We start from the raw sequence: 18822 nt of genomic DNA, 5'->3' as shown, positions 1-18822 counted from the left end.
GATTTTCCAGGCAAGAGTACTGGAGTGGGGTGCCATTGCCTTCTCCTAACTTTGTGCTGGACAATGTAATAATAAGACTTTTACAGATATCAGCTTATTTATATTTTACCATAGTACATCTCTAAAATAAGATAGATAATAGGTTACAGTGGGTTATAAATATATAGATGGAGCCAATTCTATTGGGTAAATAATATAGATGAAAATGTTTGAGTTTTCTGATGCCATTAAGAATCTGTTGGGTAATAGATAACAGATCATTTAGTGTTACTGAACTTATTGGGAATGCTTTTTTCACTTTAAAAGCCCATGACTAGAGAAAATTACCTGTGTGACAGCAGTGACCAGTCTAGAATGAGAACTGGGGAAGGATCAATTGACAGACTTTTGAGAGAGAAAAAGTTGAAAACTCATATAAAGAAGAATAATTTCTAACCAGCTTCTTAGCTCCAGGTATTTTCATTAACAAGGTTTTCTACACTTACAGTTCATTTTATGACTTGAAATTGATTAATTCCTCATTCCTACTTTTAGGAATCCTTAACCTGTTTAGGAAAACTGAAGCTCATTCATTCCCTGGTTTTGAAACCAGGTTCCATCACTTACTTCTGTGGTCCTGAGCAACTGGGTACCCTCTCTGTTTTCAATTTCCATTTATAAAATGGATATAATAGTAGTACTTACATCATATGTAGAGTTGCTTTGAAGACTACATTAATTCGTGCACAATGTGCCTAAAATATTACCTTGCAATTAATTTGTGGTAGTTAGCATTTATACCAGTGAAAAACTATAAAAGTTTTAGAATGCTTGTAAGTCATGTCTTCCTTACAGCTGTGTTGAAAGAAGAGTCAAAAGAGTGTTATAGCAATACTCCCTCTTAAGATGATGATAGTCTGTTGGAACATTGTCGTTGGAACGACAATCTGTTGTTGTCCTCATTTGTCCTGATTTGACCTTTTTTTCCCTCCTCTTAGTTTCTAAACTCCTCAAAGAAGGATGTTTTACTTCTTGATATGCCCATTTGCTGTACTAATTTCATTAATTACAAAAAACTAAATTGAAAACCTCATTTCATAGACTAGTATCTGGAAAGAAGTGTCATTTGAAATGATGCAAAGGAATATTCCTGGTGGTTTATTTGTAAAGGTAATTTTTTTTTTCTTAGCAAGAACAGTGAATTACTTTTGTGAAAATTTCTCATTAAACATAAATATCCACATCTGTGCGTTCATTTGATACACTTATGGATGTCTACTATACAGCAGACAATATTCTAACTCCTAAAGACTCATTAGTAACTAAAACCGAAAATGTCATTGACCACTTGTTGCTAACATTTTAATAGGTAGAAATGGAAGACAAAAAGTAAGATAAAACTAATGTATAAATTCTAGATATATATGCTATAGAGTCCTATAGGGAAGAAATTAAGTAGTTTAGAAATAGAGGGTGATGACTCTTTTGCATGTGGAGACTGGGCAAAAATGTGATGAAATTTAAGAGAGTGCAAATGCCCCAGAATGAGAACAAATCTGGAGTGTCAAGGAACTGCCTGGAGTATAGAGATTAGGAGGAGAGAAGAAAAATCGGGATCAAAAACTGTGAGATAGACTCCAGTTCATACAGGACCTTGTATAGCACTGTAAAGACTTTGGATTTTATTCTCAGTGAGGCGGGGATTTATCAGGTAGGAGAATTAGATGGTCTGGTAAAGTTTTAAACGATCTAGATTTACCTAATTATTTTAGTACAGCACCCATAAACAAGCGTTCTGAAATATGTTATTGAGGGGAATGAGCAATAATACTTCTTTGGTTTGTTTTACTTTCTTATGCAGAAAAACTCACTTTCAGAGAAGTGGTATCCCCTCAAGAGTTCAAACAAGGGGAGAATGCAGAAGTGGTTTGCCGAGTCAGCAGCTCACCCGCACCTGTCGTCAGCTGGTTGTATCATAATGAGGAAGTCACCGCTATATCCGACAGTTAGTATTTTGGTAACTCCCTAAGTTATATGTTCTAACAATATTGCAATTTTCTTTAAGAAGACTGAATCTGCCTGAGTAAATATAGCAATTGGATTGACCCCAAGTATCAAACAACTGTTTCGGGAACATCAGAGCTCTAAACTAGGGGTTGGCAAACTGTGGCCCTAGGCTCAATTCAGCCCCTCTGCTATTTTATTAAGGTGTTATGGAGATGCAGACAAACCCAGTTGTTACATATGGTCTATGGCTACCTTGGAACAAAGTTGAGCAACTGTGCAACAGACACAGATGGTTTGGCCTACAATAGTTACTTTCTGGAGATGACAGAAAAAGTTTCCTGACCCCTGCTCTAGTCGAGAAAAATTTACATACAAACAGTTCAAGAATGTGAAAGTGATAGTCACTCAGTTGTGTCCAACTCTTTGTGACCCATGGACTGTAGCCTGCTAGGCTTCTCCATTCATGGAATTCTCCAGGCAAGAATAATAGATAGTGGGTTGCCATTCCCTGGGTGAGGATCTTCCTCAATTGAACAGGGGTCTCCTACATTGCAGGCAGATTCTTTACCATCTGAGCCACCAGGAAAGGCCAAGTTTAAGGGTACTGAATAAATAAAGGAATCTATCCTGATCTACTGAAATTCTACATTTTATAATTCAGACTTGATCCCACAGGCTTATTATATGTAAGCTGAAAATATATCTCAATGGGCCCTGTTAGTTTTTCTGGCACTGTTCTTTCAAAGATACCTACATATTTTCAATATTATAGTAAGATGCATGTGGATAATTGTAAGAAAAGTACATTCATTCCAATTGTCTTCATGATTTTGATTCAGACCGAGCTAAAACTCCAGAATAGTATGACATCTGAAATTGAATGCATAATTTGCTTACATTATGCTATTTTACCATTGTGAATTGGGAGTATTTTCAATTTAGAATATTTTTCATTGCACCTGCATTGCAGAGGTACAAAATAATTGAATCTTTTAAAATATTCAGTACTTACTATCTTGGATGATTTTGTTTTATGTTTCTAAGAAATGAAACTTCTACAGCATAAAGGAGAGAAACTAGATAGTTTCTGTTTTTGAATATGTACAGAGAATATTTCATGATCACTATAGTCAATTTTATTTTTTAATTTTAGAAAATTTTTCTGGATGTGACATTTTCACTGCTTGTTACTGACTAAAACTGTTTTTTCTATTGTCATAAGTCAATGAGACATATCTTTATTTTCAGATAACTGTTTTAGATTTTACTAATGAAATTGCATGAGTAAACTGTATATTTTCTGCATTTTTCCCCTCAATAATAAAGAAAGCAATACTTTTATAGCAGTTAAATGAGAATATCTAAACATTTTCAGATTACTTAATCTTAGGCTTCAAGTGTACATATTTTTATATGGTACATTTTAATTGTAAAAGGTTTTGAAAATGAGTTTTTTTTTGTAATACACATAAAAGAAAAGCCTCAGAGCAAAGATTGATGGTCAAGTATACTACTGATGGAGGGCTGATGCTTCTATGCTATGCTTATACATTTTCCCAGTACTCCATGATGAAATGATGTGAGGCTGGAATTCCATCATGGCTCTACACTTTCCTTGGCTTTTGAACTGTGGTGTTGGAGAAGACTCTTGAGAGTCCGTTGGACTGCAAGGAGATACAACCAGTCAATCCTAAAGGAAACCAGTCCTGAATATTCATTGGAAGGACTGATGCTGAAGCTGAAATTCCAATACTTTGGCCACCTGATGCAAAGAACCAACTCATTAGAAAAGACCCTGATGCTGGGAAAGATTGAAGATGGTAGGAGAAGGGAACAACAGAGGATGAGATGGTTGGATGGCATCACCTACGTGATGGACATGAGTTTGAATAGGCTCTTGGTGATGGACAGGGAGGCCTGGTGTGCTACAGTCCCTGGGATTGCAAAGAGTCGGACAGGATTGAGGAACTGAACTGACGAACTGAAAGCTTTGAATAGCTTTTCTATGTGCTCTGTACCTAATTCATATTCTTAATCTTAAATAATGAATTATCATATCCTTTTTTAAAATTTTTGAAATAGTTTTTAATTGGAGGGTAATAACTTTACATTATGTTGGTTTCTGCCTTACATACAATGTGAATCAGCCACCATTGTTATTCAGTCATTAAGTCGTGTCTGGTTCTTTTTAACATCGTGGACTGCAACATGCCAGACTTCCCTGTCCTTCACTCTGTCCCAGAGTTTTGCAGAAACTCATGTCCATTGAGTCAGTGATGGCATCCAACCATCTCATCCTCTGTTGTCCCCTTCTCCTCCTGCCTTCAGTCTTTCCCAGCATCAGGGTCTTTTCCAATGAGTTGCCTCTCTGCTTCAGGTGGCCAAAGTATTGGAGCTTCTGCTTTAGCGTCAGTCCTTCTAATGAATATTCAGGGTTGATTTCTTGTAGGATTGACTGGTTGGATCTCCTTACTCTCCAGGGGACTCTCAAGAGTCTTCTCCAGCACCACACTTAGAAAGCATCAATTCTTTGGTGCCCAACCTTCTCTATGGTCCATGAGTATATACATGCATATATATATATATATATATATATCTCACCTATTATATGCATTTTGAACAATGTTTAGAATTTTAAATAAAACAGACATGTAAATATTTGTTAAGTGAATGAAGAAATACTTAACTTTGTATCAGATACTCAGTAAATAATGTCTACTTTTCTTGTTCCTTCTCATTGAGTTGTTATTTCTTAGGAATGAGTTAAACATAGAAACTTAACACTGAGTTTCGTGGAAAGCAATGTACAATTTTTTTTTTAAGTTGTAAAATTGGTTTTTACTTTGGGATATAAAGGATGTAGGGGAATTGTGAAGATGGACAAACTTTTATAATCTTTTAATATTTAAGAAACTTGCCACATACTTCATTATTGAACGATTTTTACATTTATAGTGAATTTATAAGAAGTAATATTCTTCAGATTTTTATATGTATATGATTCTTTTATTAAAAGTAATGAAATAAATTTAGGTTTATAATCATAAATGGAACATATATGGGGATTTAGAATAATGCAGTGTGTCCAGATAACTTCCTGAAGCCTTAATATGGCACAGGAATAAAGTTTAAAGGCTCCATATGAAACAATGAAGGTTTGGAAGTGTTGATCTATTACCATGCTTTTGATAGCAGCTGTTTGACAAATATGTAGAAGTAATACTCCCACAGACTACTTGAAGTGAAGGTGTTCCATGTTGTTTATTAAAAGAAATCCATATGTTAGAGAATCCAGGCATTTAGGTAGTAAAGTGATAGTGTGACATTTTGTTAGAAAGTTGAATATCTTGACTTTTAGTGTCAACCCTGATGGAAGGGTATGCTATCAGAGTTGCCCATTCAATCTTAGCCATTCTGAAAGCTATCTCTGAAACTTCCTAAATGCTTTGAACATTTTCTAATGAAGTACCATTTTTGCGTCAAAAGCTATGGATAAAATCATCTTGCTCAGAAAAAAAAATATGAAATCTACTCCAAGTATATTAATAAAAAGTCATTCAACAGTTATTTTGCATCTATTATGTTTCATCTATTGTGCTAAGTGATGGTGATTCATAGTTAAAAAGATGAACTAGTCTATTGCCCTTAATATGTTAATACTCTAGTAAAAGTATCAGTGGATAAATTGTGACAACATGATTATTGAGGTATATGATAAGGAAAGTACAGTGATAGAGGATGATAGGAAAGAGCACTTGAATCAGTTAGGGCAGAGGAAAGGATCCAAAGTGCCTGCTCACAGTGAAAAGCAACCTTTAAAGATGAAAAGGGATTAGCCAGCTAAACACTGGTGGGGACTTTTCAAATGGAGAGAATACCATATGCAGTAGCTCAGAGGGGAAAGCATGAGTGGCATGTTCCAGAACTGAATTAAGTTCATTATAACTAAACTTTACAAACAAGCGCAACTAGAATACTTATAATAACAGATAAGTACAACTAGGATTTGTAAATAAAGACTAATAGAAAAGGAATCTGCAAGAGAAGGTTGAGCCATTTCAACATGGCCTTCACATTTCTATTGAGGCTTTTAGAACTTATCCAAAGGTGACATCACTAGAGGGTTTTAATTAAGACAGTGACATGAGCTAATATGTATTGAGAAGGACATTAGTGCTTCAGTGAGGAAAATGAATTGGATGAGACTCAAGGCAAAGCTTCAGGCAATGAGAATTGTTTAAATCTGAATGAAATAATTGCTGAGGGAAAAGGAAACTTTAGACTAAGAAGTGATAAAGGGAGAAGTGATAGGATATGAGTTTAATTGGATATGCAGATTGAGGGTACTGGAGAAATCAAAGAAGATCCAAAGAATTTGCCTTGGGCGTCTAGCTCAATGTAAAGACCTCTAAAGACAGAGATGGGAGTAATTTTAGGTGGAGATATCCAAATTTTACACATACTGAAATTGGATTATTTACAGCTCTTCTAAGTGTATATATCTAGATGATTCAAACAATTCTGGAATCACAAGAATCCTCTGGTCTGAAGAAAAATTGTGAATCATCAAAATATTGATTGAAGGCATAAGAGTAGATGTGGCAAACCATTCAGTTAATATAGAATGAGAAGAAAAGGGGACTTGTAAAAAATAACCTGCTTAAAGAAACATAAAGTGGACACCTTATTGAGCATTATGATTTCCTTTGTTTCCTTTCTGCAATAATGAATGTTTGGATGACTGTAAATGAAATAAATAGATCGTCTTTAATAGTTAAATACTCCCAATATCCAGTTACGCATGAATGACTCAAGTAGTGCTTTCTTCAAACATCTTTTGTTCAGTTCAGTTCAGTCACTCAGTCGTGTCTGACTCTTTATGACCACATGGACTGCAGCATGCCTGGCTTCCCTGTCCATCACCAAATTCCAGAGCTTACTCAGACTCACGTCCATCGAGTCGGTAATGTCATCCAACCATCTCATCCTCTGTCATCCCCTCCTCCTCCTGCCTTCAATCTTTCCCAGCATCAGGGTCTTTTCTAATGAGTAGGCTTTTTGCATCAGGTGGTCAAAGTATTGGGGCTTTAGCTTCATCATCAGTCCTTCCAATGAATAGTCAGGACTGATTTCCTTTAGGATTGACCGGTTTGATCTTATTGCATTCCAAGGGACTCTCAAAGAGTCTTCTCCAACTCTACAGTTCAAAAGCATCAATTCTATGGCACTCAGCTTTCTTTATGGTTCAACTCTCACATCCATACATGACTACTGGAGAAACCATAGCTTTGACTAGATGGACCTTTGTTGGCAAAGTAATGTCTCTGCTTATTAATATGCTGTCTAGGTTGGTCATAGCTTTTCTTCCAAGGAGCAAACATCTTTCAATTTCATGGCTGCAGTCACCATCTGCAGTGATTTTGGAGCCCAAGGAAATAAAGTCTGTCACTGTTTCCATTGTTCCCCCATCTATTTGGTGTGAAGTGATGGAACTGGATGCCATGATCTTAGTTTTTTGAATGTTGAGTTGTAAACCAGCTTTTTCACTCTCCTCTTTCACTTTCATCAAGAGGTTCTTTAGTTCCTCATTACTTTCTGCCATAAGGGTGGTGTCATTCTGCATATCTGAGGTTATTAATATTTCTCCCACAATCTTGATTCTAGTCTGTGCTTCATCCACCTCAGCATTTCGCTTGATATACTCTGCATGTAAGTTAAATAAGCACAGTGACAATGTGCAGCCTTGTTGTACTCCTTTCCCAGTTTGGAACCAGTCCACTGTTCCATGTCTAGTTCTAACTGTTGCTTCTTGACCTGCATACAGATTTTTATGGAGCCAGGTAAGGTGGTCTAGTATTCCCATTTCTTGAAGAATTTTCCATAGTTTATTGTGATCCACACACTCAAAGACTTTAGCATAGTCAGTGAAGCAGAAGTAGATGTTTTTCTGAAATTCTCTTGCTTTTCCCATGATCAAACAGATGCTGGCAATTTGATCTCTGGTTCCTTTACTATTTCTAAATCCAGCTTGAACATCTGGAAGTTCATGGTTCATGTACTGTTGAAGCCTGGCTTGGAAAATTTTGACCATTACTTTACTAGTATGTGAGATGAGTACAATTGTGTAGTAGTTTGAGCATTCTTTGCCATTGCCTTTCTATGAGATTGGAATGAAAACTGACCTTTTCCAGTCCTGTGGCCGCTACTGAGTTTTCCAAATTTGCTGGCATATTGAGTGCAGCACTTTCACAGCATCATCTTTGAGGATTTGAAATAGCTCAGCTGGAATTCCTTCACCTTCACTAGCTTTGTTCATAGTGATGTTTCCTAAGGCCCACTTGACTTCACATTCCAGGATGTCTGGCTCGAGGTGAGTGAGCACATCATTGTGGTTGTCTGGGTCATTAACATCTACTTTGTATAGTTCTCATTCTAATTTCCAGCAACACACTTGAATAGAATTTTTTTTTTTTTAATTTACTTTAAGATGTCATGAAGTTTTAGGGGTTCTGAGTTCCTCCAGTCGTTACTATAAGTCATATTTCCTGCCGATTGCCTTTTTTCTCTCCAGTCTCTTCTTTGGTGAGAAAATTTCCCAGGAAAAAGCATCTGTATAAACATTTTTGTATGTCATCTTAAGGTCAACCGAAAGATGAAATAGATATTTTGGGAAAGTTTAAATCTTCTGAACTGAAAATTATGTATATGTAGCTTGATAATTGGTATTTTCTATTTGAGGCAGCTTCAGAATCTCCGAATTTTCATTTCTCATTACCTGTCTCTTAGACAATCAATAACCACATTCTTACCTGTCTTAATATAGTCTAATAATTTCCTTATTTGTATTTAAGGCCCAAACTTCTACTATGACTTAAGGAATTGCTATGAAAAATGAACCCCAAATATGAATGGCTTCATATCACAGCAGTTTCTCACTCATGTGATGTCAATGGGTTGTAGGATGAAAGGCAAGAATTGTACCCATTGCATTCATTCAATGATCCAGGTTGAGGGACGCTGGGAGACTACTTTCTCATGTGACCTCTTTGTTTGTCCTAACATTTCTATTAAGCCAGCAGATAGGGGAAGAGTAGTAAATACTGGAAGAGCCCCCAGAAGTACTCTTTGACAGATATCCATGGGTGGGTATCTTAAATTAAAGATATTTCTACCTTACCAAAAGGTCCAAGGGGGTCAAGGATGTGTTTCTGTTATCCACCTATGTGCTCAAATACAGTACGTAGCAAACATCATGTCTAATGTTATCTATGGATGAATTAATTAATGAAATTTAGGATATTGCCTTAAAAACATGTTTCAAAATAGAACAGGATATAATAATGTTCTTTACTTGATAACAAGGGAAAAGTTCTTAAGACTGCAACAAAATTATGATGAGTAAAAACTTAAGACCAGGCATTATGGAAAATACTGTCAGGCTGATGTTGCTTAGGCTAGTCAGATTATTTCAAGCAATCACCTAATGCATGCCCTTTAACAGCTATTTTTGTATGTATGCATGTGCATACACTCACACATAAAATGGGATCTTGAAATAAAAGTAATGAAGTCTAATCTATTCCTTCCTAAAATGGATTATCTTGCATTTAGAAAAAATCTTTCAAATAAATCTGAGATATGATCATTTTATATGTCCTCTACATGACTTGAATATTGTTATATATTTAGCTACCTCCTCAGGATATGTGCCATTATTGGTTTAATTATTGTGTGAGGAAAGATATTCAATCAATTCTCTAACCCATTTCCATCCCCAAGTTGCTACATATTTGCAGTCAAAATATCTTCTTGTCTGTAATATCTAATCCCTCAGCTTTGTTCTTTTGTGTATCTTTTCTGCATTCAGAGTACCAAGGGGAAAATAATAGCTTAACCATTTTATGTGGAAATAAACTCTTGAATGTATTTTCACAAAAAGGTATAACAAGGCAGTTGTGGAGTGGAAAAATCGAAGTCATGAAATTACATTTTACTTTCAAATTGGAATTTGTTTGTTGATGAGAAGTTGGATAGTGTCAGACAAGTGCCATATTTTAATACTTAGCAATTTAGAACATGCTGGACTCTGCCTTCAATTACTGATATCATTTCCTCCTCTTTGCTTACTTTCCAGATCGGTTTGCTATGTTAGCCAACAATAATCTGCAGATTCTCAACATCAATAAAAGTGATGAAGGTATATACAGGTGTGAAGGAAGAGTGGAGGCTAGGGGAGAAATTGACTTCCGTGATATCATTGTTATTGTTAATGGTAAGCAAAGAATAATTTGTATGTATTTTGTTGCTGCATTTAGCAATATGTTTATTAAAAGGGGTACCATGGAAACTTAGCACTTAAGGCTAATAAACCTCTGCTATCCCTGGAGGAAGTCGTCTCACCTATAATATAGCATTTGTTGCTGTCTACAGCCTCAAGCATAAGCATGCATGTTAAACTGCTTCATTTGGGTCTGACTGTTTGCAACCCCATGGACTGTAGCCCGCCAGTCATCTCTAACCATGAGATTCTCTAGACAAGAATACTGGAATAGATTGTGGGTTGCCATGCCCTCCTCTAAGGGATCTTCCCAACCCAGGGATTGAACCCTTGTCTCTTATGTCTCCTTCATTAGCAGGCAGGTTCTTTACCACTGGCGCCACTTGGAAAACCCCCCAAGGACAAAATCTGTGACTTATTTAATATTGTTATCCTCTTTTACAAAGAGTCTATAAGGGAGTAGTTGCCTTTTGCTGGTTTTATAGTTGTTGAAAGAATGTCAAATGAAATATAGTGAAGTACAATACTAGATTTTGCTTCTAAATTACAGAGGTTACTTGCTTAAACTAATCTAATTAGCAATATTTATGGTTTTCCCTAATGTAATAATTAAATGCATTGTTACCCTTTGAAACCTTAATGGACATTAATAACTAAATTTTTGACATCAGGATGACATCTCTTCCTACAAATTTGGCTTCTTTTACTATACTGCCTGCTTGCATTAACATACTATTCTGTGAGGCCAGTAATATGTTAATGCTATCTTAATTATTTCCACTTTGATAATCTAATGGGTCACCAAGGTGCACACTGTATTTCTTTAACATCTATCAAATATACTCTACTTTTCCTATCATGCTTTCCATAAGAGTGCTGCCCTTTCCAATTGTTTTTTTTTTTTTGAGTGACCGCAAGTTTTTTCTCTGCTCTTAATCTTACAATTTCAACTTTTCTATCTAACCTAATACTTAAAATTATCCATATTTCCCATTACTTTCAAGACAAAATCAGAAGCACTTTTCACGGCAAAGGAAGCTGTTTATGATCATCAGCTACCTTCCCTAATCATTCGGTCTGGGTAACCTGTGCTTTAGCCATATGGAAATCCTATTAGTAACACAACACAAATATACTTTGATTTGCTCTTCTGAACAAATTCAGGTCTTTTAAACTGAGTTAGAAACAACCATAATCACATAATCTATAACCAAAATGTAACTTGTTCCTTTTGGAATGGACAAAATATGAATTTAAAGAGTTAGCCATGAGTTTTCTATCACTTGGGACTGGGAGACTGAAAAATTAATCAATGTCTTTTTCCCTATCCTATGCCCCTTCCACCATGAGCTATCTCTCCACTTTTTTTTTTAAGAGATTGGGAGACAACACCAGGAATAGATCAAATAGAGTTATTTGGTTTTTCCTTTCCTGAAGTAAAGTAGTTTAACCACAGATTTAATGCTGAAAGATAAAAAGAATATTAAATCACTGATTTTTCCCCCCTTATTCTGTAAGTCTATAATTAATTGATATTTAGGAGACCTAGGCTCCCTTCCTGAGTTGGAAAGATCTCCTGGAGAAGGGAATGGCTACCCACTCCAGTATTCTTGCCTGGAGAATCCCGTGGACAGAGGAGCCTGGCAGGCTGCAGTCCATGCATCACAAAGAGTCAAACACAGCTAAGTGACTGGCATTTTCACTTTCAATTTCATGGATAAAATAATGGAATAGACCAGGTAGAAACTAGGGAAGTAGGTAGAAACTGCACATGCTCTATGGTGAGGCCAAAGTACCAGGCCTTTCAAGAGAAGATTTTCAGAGCCTTTTTTTTTTTTTTGGTGTGTAAAATCTGTTATTTATTGAGACTATGATAGTCAGTGGAGGTTTTGACCTTCAACACAAGAGGAAGATTTTAGTGAAGATGAAGAATAATATGTTTAAATATGAAGATGTGTACTATGTTTGTATCTATATATATTAATACATATCTATATTTTTTATTTTTATTTATGAGCATTTCTAATACATTTCTCTCTTTATTATATACAATCAGCAAAGGTAACTTAAGTGGCTATTTAGTTTCTTAATTAGTTGACTTAACTGTCTACCATGCTTTGTTTCTGAAAGAATTTAAGGTAGGAAATTTTGTGATTTTTGTCGTGGGCAAGACCTTGTTCTCAGTATATTCTTATGAAAATGGGGGTTATAGCATTAGTTAATACATGTAAAGTTTTTTTAAAAGGACTAAGTGTATAAGAAGCACTATACAAATACGGACTATGGTTGTATGTTATATGTGTGTGTGTGTGCTTATGCTTAGTCGTGCCTGACTCTTTGTGACACCACGGACTGTATCCCCCCTGACCCCTCTGTCCATGGGGTTATCCTGCAAAAATACTGGAGTGGGTTGCCCTTTCCTCTTCCAGGGGATCTTCCAGACCCAAGGATTGAACCTACGTCTCCTGCAGCTTCTGTGTTGGCAGTCATTTTTACCAATGAGCCACCCGGGAAGCCCATGTTATATATGTATGTTTATATAAAATTCTAGAGTAGGAAATGGAAACCCAAAGCAGTATTCTTACCTGGAAAATTCTGTGGACAGAGGAGCCTGGCCGGCTAAGTACAGTCCATGGGGCTGCAAAGAGTTGGACATGACCGAGAAGCTGAGCACATGTGTAATAGTATGCATATATTTTTATACTAAAACACTATTTTGAGACTTATGATAAAAAGGAAATGTCATCTGGAAGATGTAGCATATTAAGCTTTTATTATCCATTCTGCTATTGTAATTTCTTTTAATACATTTACCAATGTTCTATTTCCACATTAGATTCTCTGTGGTAGTTTGAGTGTGATGATATTTATTTTAAAGGAAGGATTATTTGGGTATAAGCAGGTCCAATTAACAGAGTTTGAATCATCCAGTCCATCGTGATCTACATTCAAACTGGAATGTTTATTTCTTTATCTATACTTATTATTTCTGGGCTCATAAAGAGATAAATACTGGGCACAAAAGAATACACGTGTTCTTTTGTGCAGTTCACATCAATCATGCATGTAATGTCCTTTTGTGACTGCATCACACTGACCTTCTCCAAATTACTCACCCTCCTTCCACACCCTACTTTTCTTCTCACATACTAATCTGACCTTTGCTTGAATATCACTTTATCTCCATGTCTTCTTATTAGTCATTCTTCCCTGTTATGGTCACAAGCTCCCATATCTTAGAATTCTCGGAACTACTATTCTCCAAAATAACTGTTCACAAAACCAACCATTGATTTATTTACTTTCTGGATGACTCAACTGGACCCTGTCAAGGGAATGCGTTGACTAATGCCACCAGATGACTGCGCTTTTCTCTCACATTTTGCCTTTATATACAGTCAGAAAAATCATTCTTCTCCAGTCTTAGTGACTCCTGCTTACCAGCTCCTTTTAAAGTTTGAGCCCTCTCTAAAACTATCCTTTATTATTTATATCTTATAAAATCCCTTATCCCTTGAAGTTGTTTCAATGAAAACCATGAAGTTGCATAAATTAGTAATAAAGACACTAACTTTATCCACATTATCTTATTTTGTTCAATTATAGCATTTGATGAATTATGTACTTTTTCTCTCCAATTTATAATGCATGCCCCTCTCTTATTTGCTACTAATTTTTATCCTTGGTAAAATTATTTTATCCTTGATAAAATTCATTGTGGACCTCTTTCAACTCTTTTCACCTCAAAGTATATTGAAATTCCAACCAAATACTCCAGTCAACAGTTTCTTCACATTCACTGATTTCTTGCCAAGTCCTGGTTCTGGAAGAAGGTCTTCTCTTTGTTCCAATGTTGACTCTTTGCAGATTTTCCTTTGCATTTTTTTTCTTTTCCAACACATTAAAAATTAATGTGAGATATTAAAATTAAAAGATATAAAAATTAAAAGATATCCTTGCTGGCTTATAAGGCCAAAAATGCCAAATATTAAGGATCTTTTTTTTTTCTTAACTCCCTCTATGAATTTCTTACTATATTTCTCGATGCTTATGTATAGTTTTTCACAAGTATTTATCTCGCCTCCCTTTAAGAGTTTATACACCACTGCTCATTGCCATGTGAAGTGCGGTGCTTCCAGTAGAAGATTTAAGCAACTAAACCCAACTGATGATGTGACTTTCTCTGGCTATGGGAATATAAGAAAATGTAATATACACTGTACTGAAATCAAGCTTCAAGAAGAATTGCATGTTACTTCTCTTGGGCTTTCCTCCTGCCATGAAGCTAAGTGAAAGTGAAAGTTGTTCAGTCCTGTCTGACCTTTTGCAACCCCATGGATCATACAGTCCATGGAATTCTCCAGGCCAGAATACTAGAGCAGATAGTTTTTCCCACCTCCAGGGGATCTTCCCAACCCAGGGATTGAACGCAGTTCTCCCTCATTGCAGGTAGATTCTTTACCCGCTGATCCACAAGGGAAGCCATGAAGCTCCCGTGACTATAATAGGGACTTCTTCACCCACGGCATCATGAAGATGTGTGAAGCTGAGTCACAGCTGATCTGCAGGTGCAAACATATACCCTAGATAAGAAATAAAGCGTATTGTTAAGCCCTGAGATCTTAGAGTCTTTTGTTATCACAAAAAAGCAGACACGTGCAAACAGTGGCTTTTTCCTACTTAAGCAATTTAAATACTGTCTGACCTACGAGTACGTCTGAAATTAATTCCCTCTGTACACCTCAGACACCTTATAATCCCCAATGGTGGTCATCTCCAATAGATTTTTAAATTAACACATCAACATATTGGTTAACTGAATATTTTTGACTATAGTTTCAGTGTTATTTGGTATTGTCTTTATATATTTATTCAACATTTAAAGGAGATGTGCTGGCTATATTTTTCATACTTGTTATGCTTAGAATACTAACAGATCTAATAAAGCAGGATTTTCCTCAAGGCACTTATAATTTTCTCTCAAAAATTTAGAATAATAAACTTTTGTAAGGTCCTTTATTGTTTATGGAGCTGCTGAATTCAAAAGCATATAATAAGTACATTTAAAAAAATTTATTGATTTTTTAATTGAAGGATAATTGGTTTACAGAATTTTGTTGTTTTCTGTCAAACCTCAACATGAATTGGCTTTTTCTGTCAAACCTCAGCCATAATTATACATATAAACCTTCCCTTTGGAAGCTCCCTCCCATCTCCCTCCCCATCCCACCCCTCTAGGTGGATACAGAGCCCCTGTTTGAGTTTCCTGAGCCATATAGCAAATTCCTGTGGGTTATCCATTTCACATATGGTAATGTAAGTTTCTATGTTATTCTCTCCATACATCTTACCCTCTCCTCCCCTCTCCCCATGTCCATAAGTCTATTCTCTATGTCTGTTTCTCCACTGCTGCCCTGCAAATAAATTCTTCAGTACCATTTTCCTAGATTCTGTATATATGCATTAGTATATAATATTTATCTTTTCTCTTTCTGACTTACTCCACTCTGTATAATAGGCTGTAGGTTCATCCACCTCTTTAGAACTGACTCAAATGCATTCCTTTCTATGACTAATACACCATTGTGCATATGTATGACAACCTTTTTATCCATTCATCTGTTGATGGACATCTAGGTTGCTTCCATGTTCTAGCTATTGTAAATAATACTGCAATGAACAATGGGATATATGTGTCTTTTTCAATTTTGGTTACTTCAGGGTATATGCCTAGGAGTGGGATTGCTGGGCCATCTGGTGGTTTTATTCCTAGTTTTTTAAGGAATATCTATACCATCTTCCATAATGGCTGGATCAATTTACATTTCCACCAAAAGTACAAGAGCATTCCCTTTTCTCCACACCCTCTCCAGCATTTATTGTTTGTAGACTTTTTGATGATGGCCATTCTGACAGGTATGAGGTGACAATCTCATTGTAGTTTTGATTTGCATTTCTCTAATAATGAGTAATATTGATCTTCTTTTCTTGTTCTTGTTAGCCATCTGTATGTCTTTTTTGGAGAAATGTCTGTTTAGGTCTTTTCCCTATTTTTTGATTGGGTTGTTTGTTTTCCTGGTATTGAGTTGTATGAGCTGCTTGTATATTTTGGAAATTAATTCTTTGGCAGCTGTTTCATTTACTGTTATTTTCTCCCATTCTGAGGGTTGTCCTTTCACCTTGCTTATAGTTTCCTTTTTGTTGCAATGGTGAATGGAATTGATTCCTTAATTTCTCTTTCTGATTTTTGATTTTTAGCATATAGAAGTGCAGTGATTTCTGTGTATTGATTTTGTATCCTGTGACTTTGCTAAATTCACTGATTAGCCCTAGTAATTTTCTGATAGTACCTTTAGGGTTTTCTATATACAATATCGTCGTCTGCAAACAGTGAGAGCTTTAATTATTCTTTTCTGATTTGGATTCCTTTTATTTCTTTTTCTCCTCTGATTGCTATAGCTATGACTTCCAAAACTGTGTTGAATAATAGTGATGAAAGTGGATACCCTTGTCTTGTTCCTGATCTTAGAGGGAGTGCTTTCAGTTTCTCAACATTGAGAATAATGTTTGTTGTAGGCTTATCATATGTGGGAGAAGGCAGTGGCAATCCACTCCGGTACTCTTGCCTGGAAAATCCCATGGACAGAGGAACCTGGTACGCTGCAGTCCATGGGGTCACTAAGAGTTGGACATTACTGAGTGACTTCGCTTTCACTTTTCACTTTCATTCATTGGAGAAGGAAATGGCAACCCACTCCAGTGCTCTTGCCTGGAGAATCCCAGGAACAAGGGAGCCTGGTGGGCTGCCGTCTATGGGGTCGCACAGAGTCGGACACGACTGAAGCGACTTAGCAGCAGCCATCATATATGGCCTTTACTATGTTGAGGTAGGTCCCTTCTGTGACCATTTTTTGAAGTTTTAATCATAAATAGGTGCTGAATTTTGTCAAAGACTTTTTCTGCATCTATTGAGATTATCATATGGTTTTTATCTTTCAGTGTGTTAACATGGTGTATCACATTGATTGATTTGTGTATACTGAAGAATCCTTGCATTCTTTGAATAAACCCAAGTTAATCATGGTGTATGACTTTTTGATGTGTTGCTGGATTTTTTGCTAAAATTTTGTTGAGGATTTTTGCATCTATGTTCATCAGTGGTATTGGCCTGTATTTTTCCTTTTTTGTGTGTTGTCTTTGGTTTTGTTATCAGGTGATGGTGGCCTCATAGAATGAGTTTGGAAATATTCCTTTCTCTGCAATTTTTGAAAGAGTTTTAGAAGGATGGGTATTAGCTCTTCTCTAAATGTTTGATAGAGTTCTCCTGTGAAGCCATCTGGTCCTGGGCTTTAGTTTTTTGGGAGATTTTTGATCACAGATTCAATTTCAGTGCTTGTAATTAGGTTGTTCATAATTTCTATTTCTTCCTGGTTCAGGCTTGAAAGATTGAACTTTTCTAAGAATCTGTCCATTTCTTCCAGGTTATCCATTTTATTGCCATATAGTTGTCCATAATAGTCTCTTATAATCCTTTGTATTTCTGTATTGTCTGTTGTAACCTCTCCTTTTTCATTTCTAATTTTCTTGATCTGATTCTTCTCTCTTTTTTTCCTGATGAATGTGGCTAAAGGTTTGTCAATTTTATCTTCTGAAAGAGCCAGCTTTTAGTTTTATTAATATTTACTATTGTTTCTTCCATTGCTTTTCCTCATATTTTTGCTCTGATCTTTATGATTCATTTCCTTCTTCTGATTTTGGTGGGGTTTTTTTTTGTTGTTCTTTTTCCAGTTGTTTTAGGTTTAAAGTTAGGTTGTCTATTTGATAATTTTTTCTTGTTTCTTGAGGTAGGAGTGTATTCCATATACTTCCCTCTTAGAGGTGCTTTTGCTGTACCCCATAGGTTTTGAGTTATCATGTTTTCATTGTCATTTGTTTATAGAAATTATTTGATTTCCCTTTTGATTTCTTCAGTAACCTGTTGGTTATTTATAAACATATTGTTTAATCTCCATGTGTTTGTGTTTCGTATAGTTTTCTACATGAAATTGATATCTAGTCTCATAGTGTTGTGGTCGGAGAAGATGCTTGATGCAATTTCAGTTTTCTTACATTTACTGAGCTTTGATTTGTGATGCATGATATGGTCTACCCTGGAGAATGTTCCATATGCACTTGAGAAGGTGTGTTCTTCTGCATTTGGATGGAATGTCCTAAAGATATCAATGAGAGCCATCTCATCTAGTGTATCATTTAAGACTTGTGTTTTCTTCTTAATTTTCTGTTTTGATGATCTGTCCATTGCTGTGAGTGGGGTAACTCTGTTACTATTATTGTGTTACTGTCAATTTCTCTTCTTATGCCTGTTAGCGTTTGTCTTATGTATTGAGGTGCTCCTAAGTTGGGTGCATAGATATTTACAATTACTATGTCTTCCTCTTGGATTGATCCTTGATCATTATGTAGTGTCCTTACATATCTCTTGTAATATTCTTTATTTTAAGATCTATTTTGTCTGATATGAGGATTGCTAGTCCAGCTTTCTGTTGGTTTCCATTTGA

The 18822-nt window shown here is 35.9% G+C and overlaps 1 protein-coding gene across 2 annotated transcripts in view; it reads left to right on the top strand.

The window, feature by feature from the left end:
* NCAM2 (neural cell adhesion molecule 2) overlaps nucleotides 1-18822 on the top strand; it is a 530165-nt gene that overhangs the window by 317570 nt on the left and 193773 nt on the right. For both annotated transcript variants that reach the window (XM_043892666.1, XM_043892667.1), the window contains exons 4-5: nucleotides 1841-1984; nucleotides 10121-10258. In XM_043892666.1, the coding sequence (XP_043748601.1) occupies nucleotides 1841-1984; nucleotides 10121-10258 (282 nt within the window). The remainder of the gene's footprint in view (nucleotides 1-1840; nucleotides 1985-10120; nucleotides 10259-18822) is intronic.

Source organism: Cervus elaphus, chromosome 31 (genome assembly GCF_910594005.1).
Source record: "Cervus elaphus chromosome 31, mCerEla1.1, whole genome shotgun sequence".
Lineage (NCBI taxonomy): Eukaryota > Metazoa > Chordata > Mammalia > Artiodactyla > Cervidae > Cervus > Cervus elaphus.
Note: the sequence above shows the minus strand (reverse complement) of the source record. Positions and strands in the feature narration are given on the sequence as shown.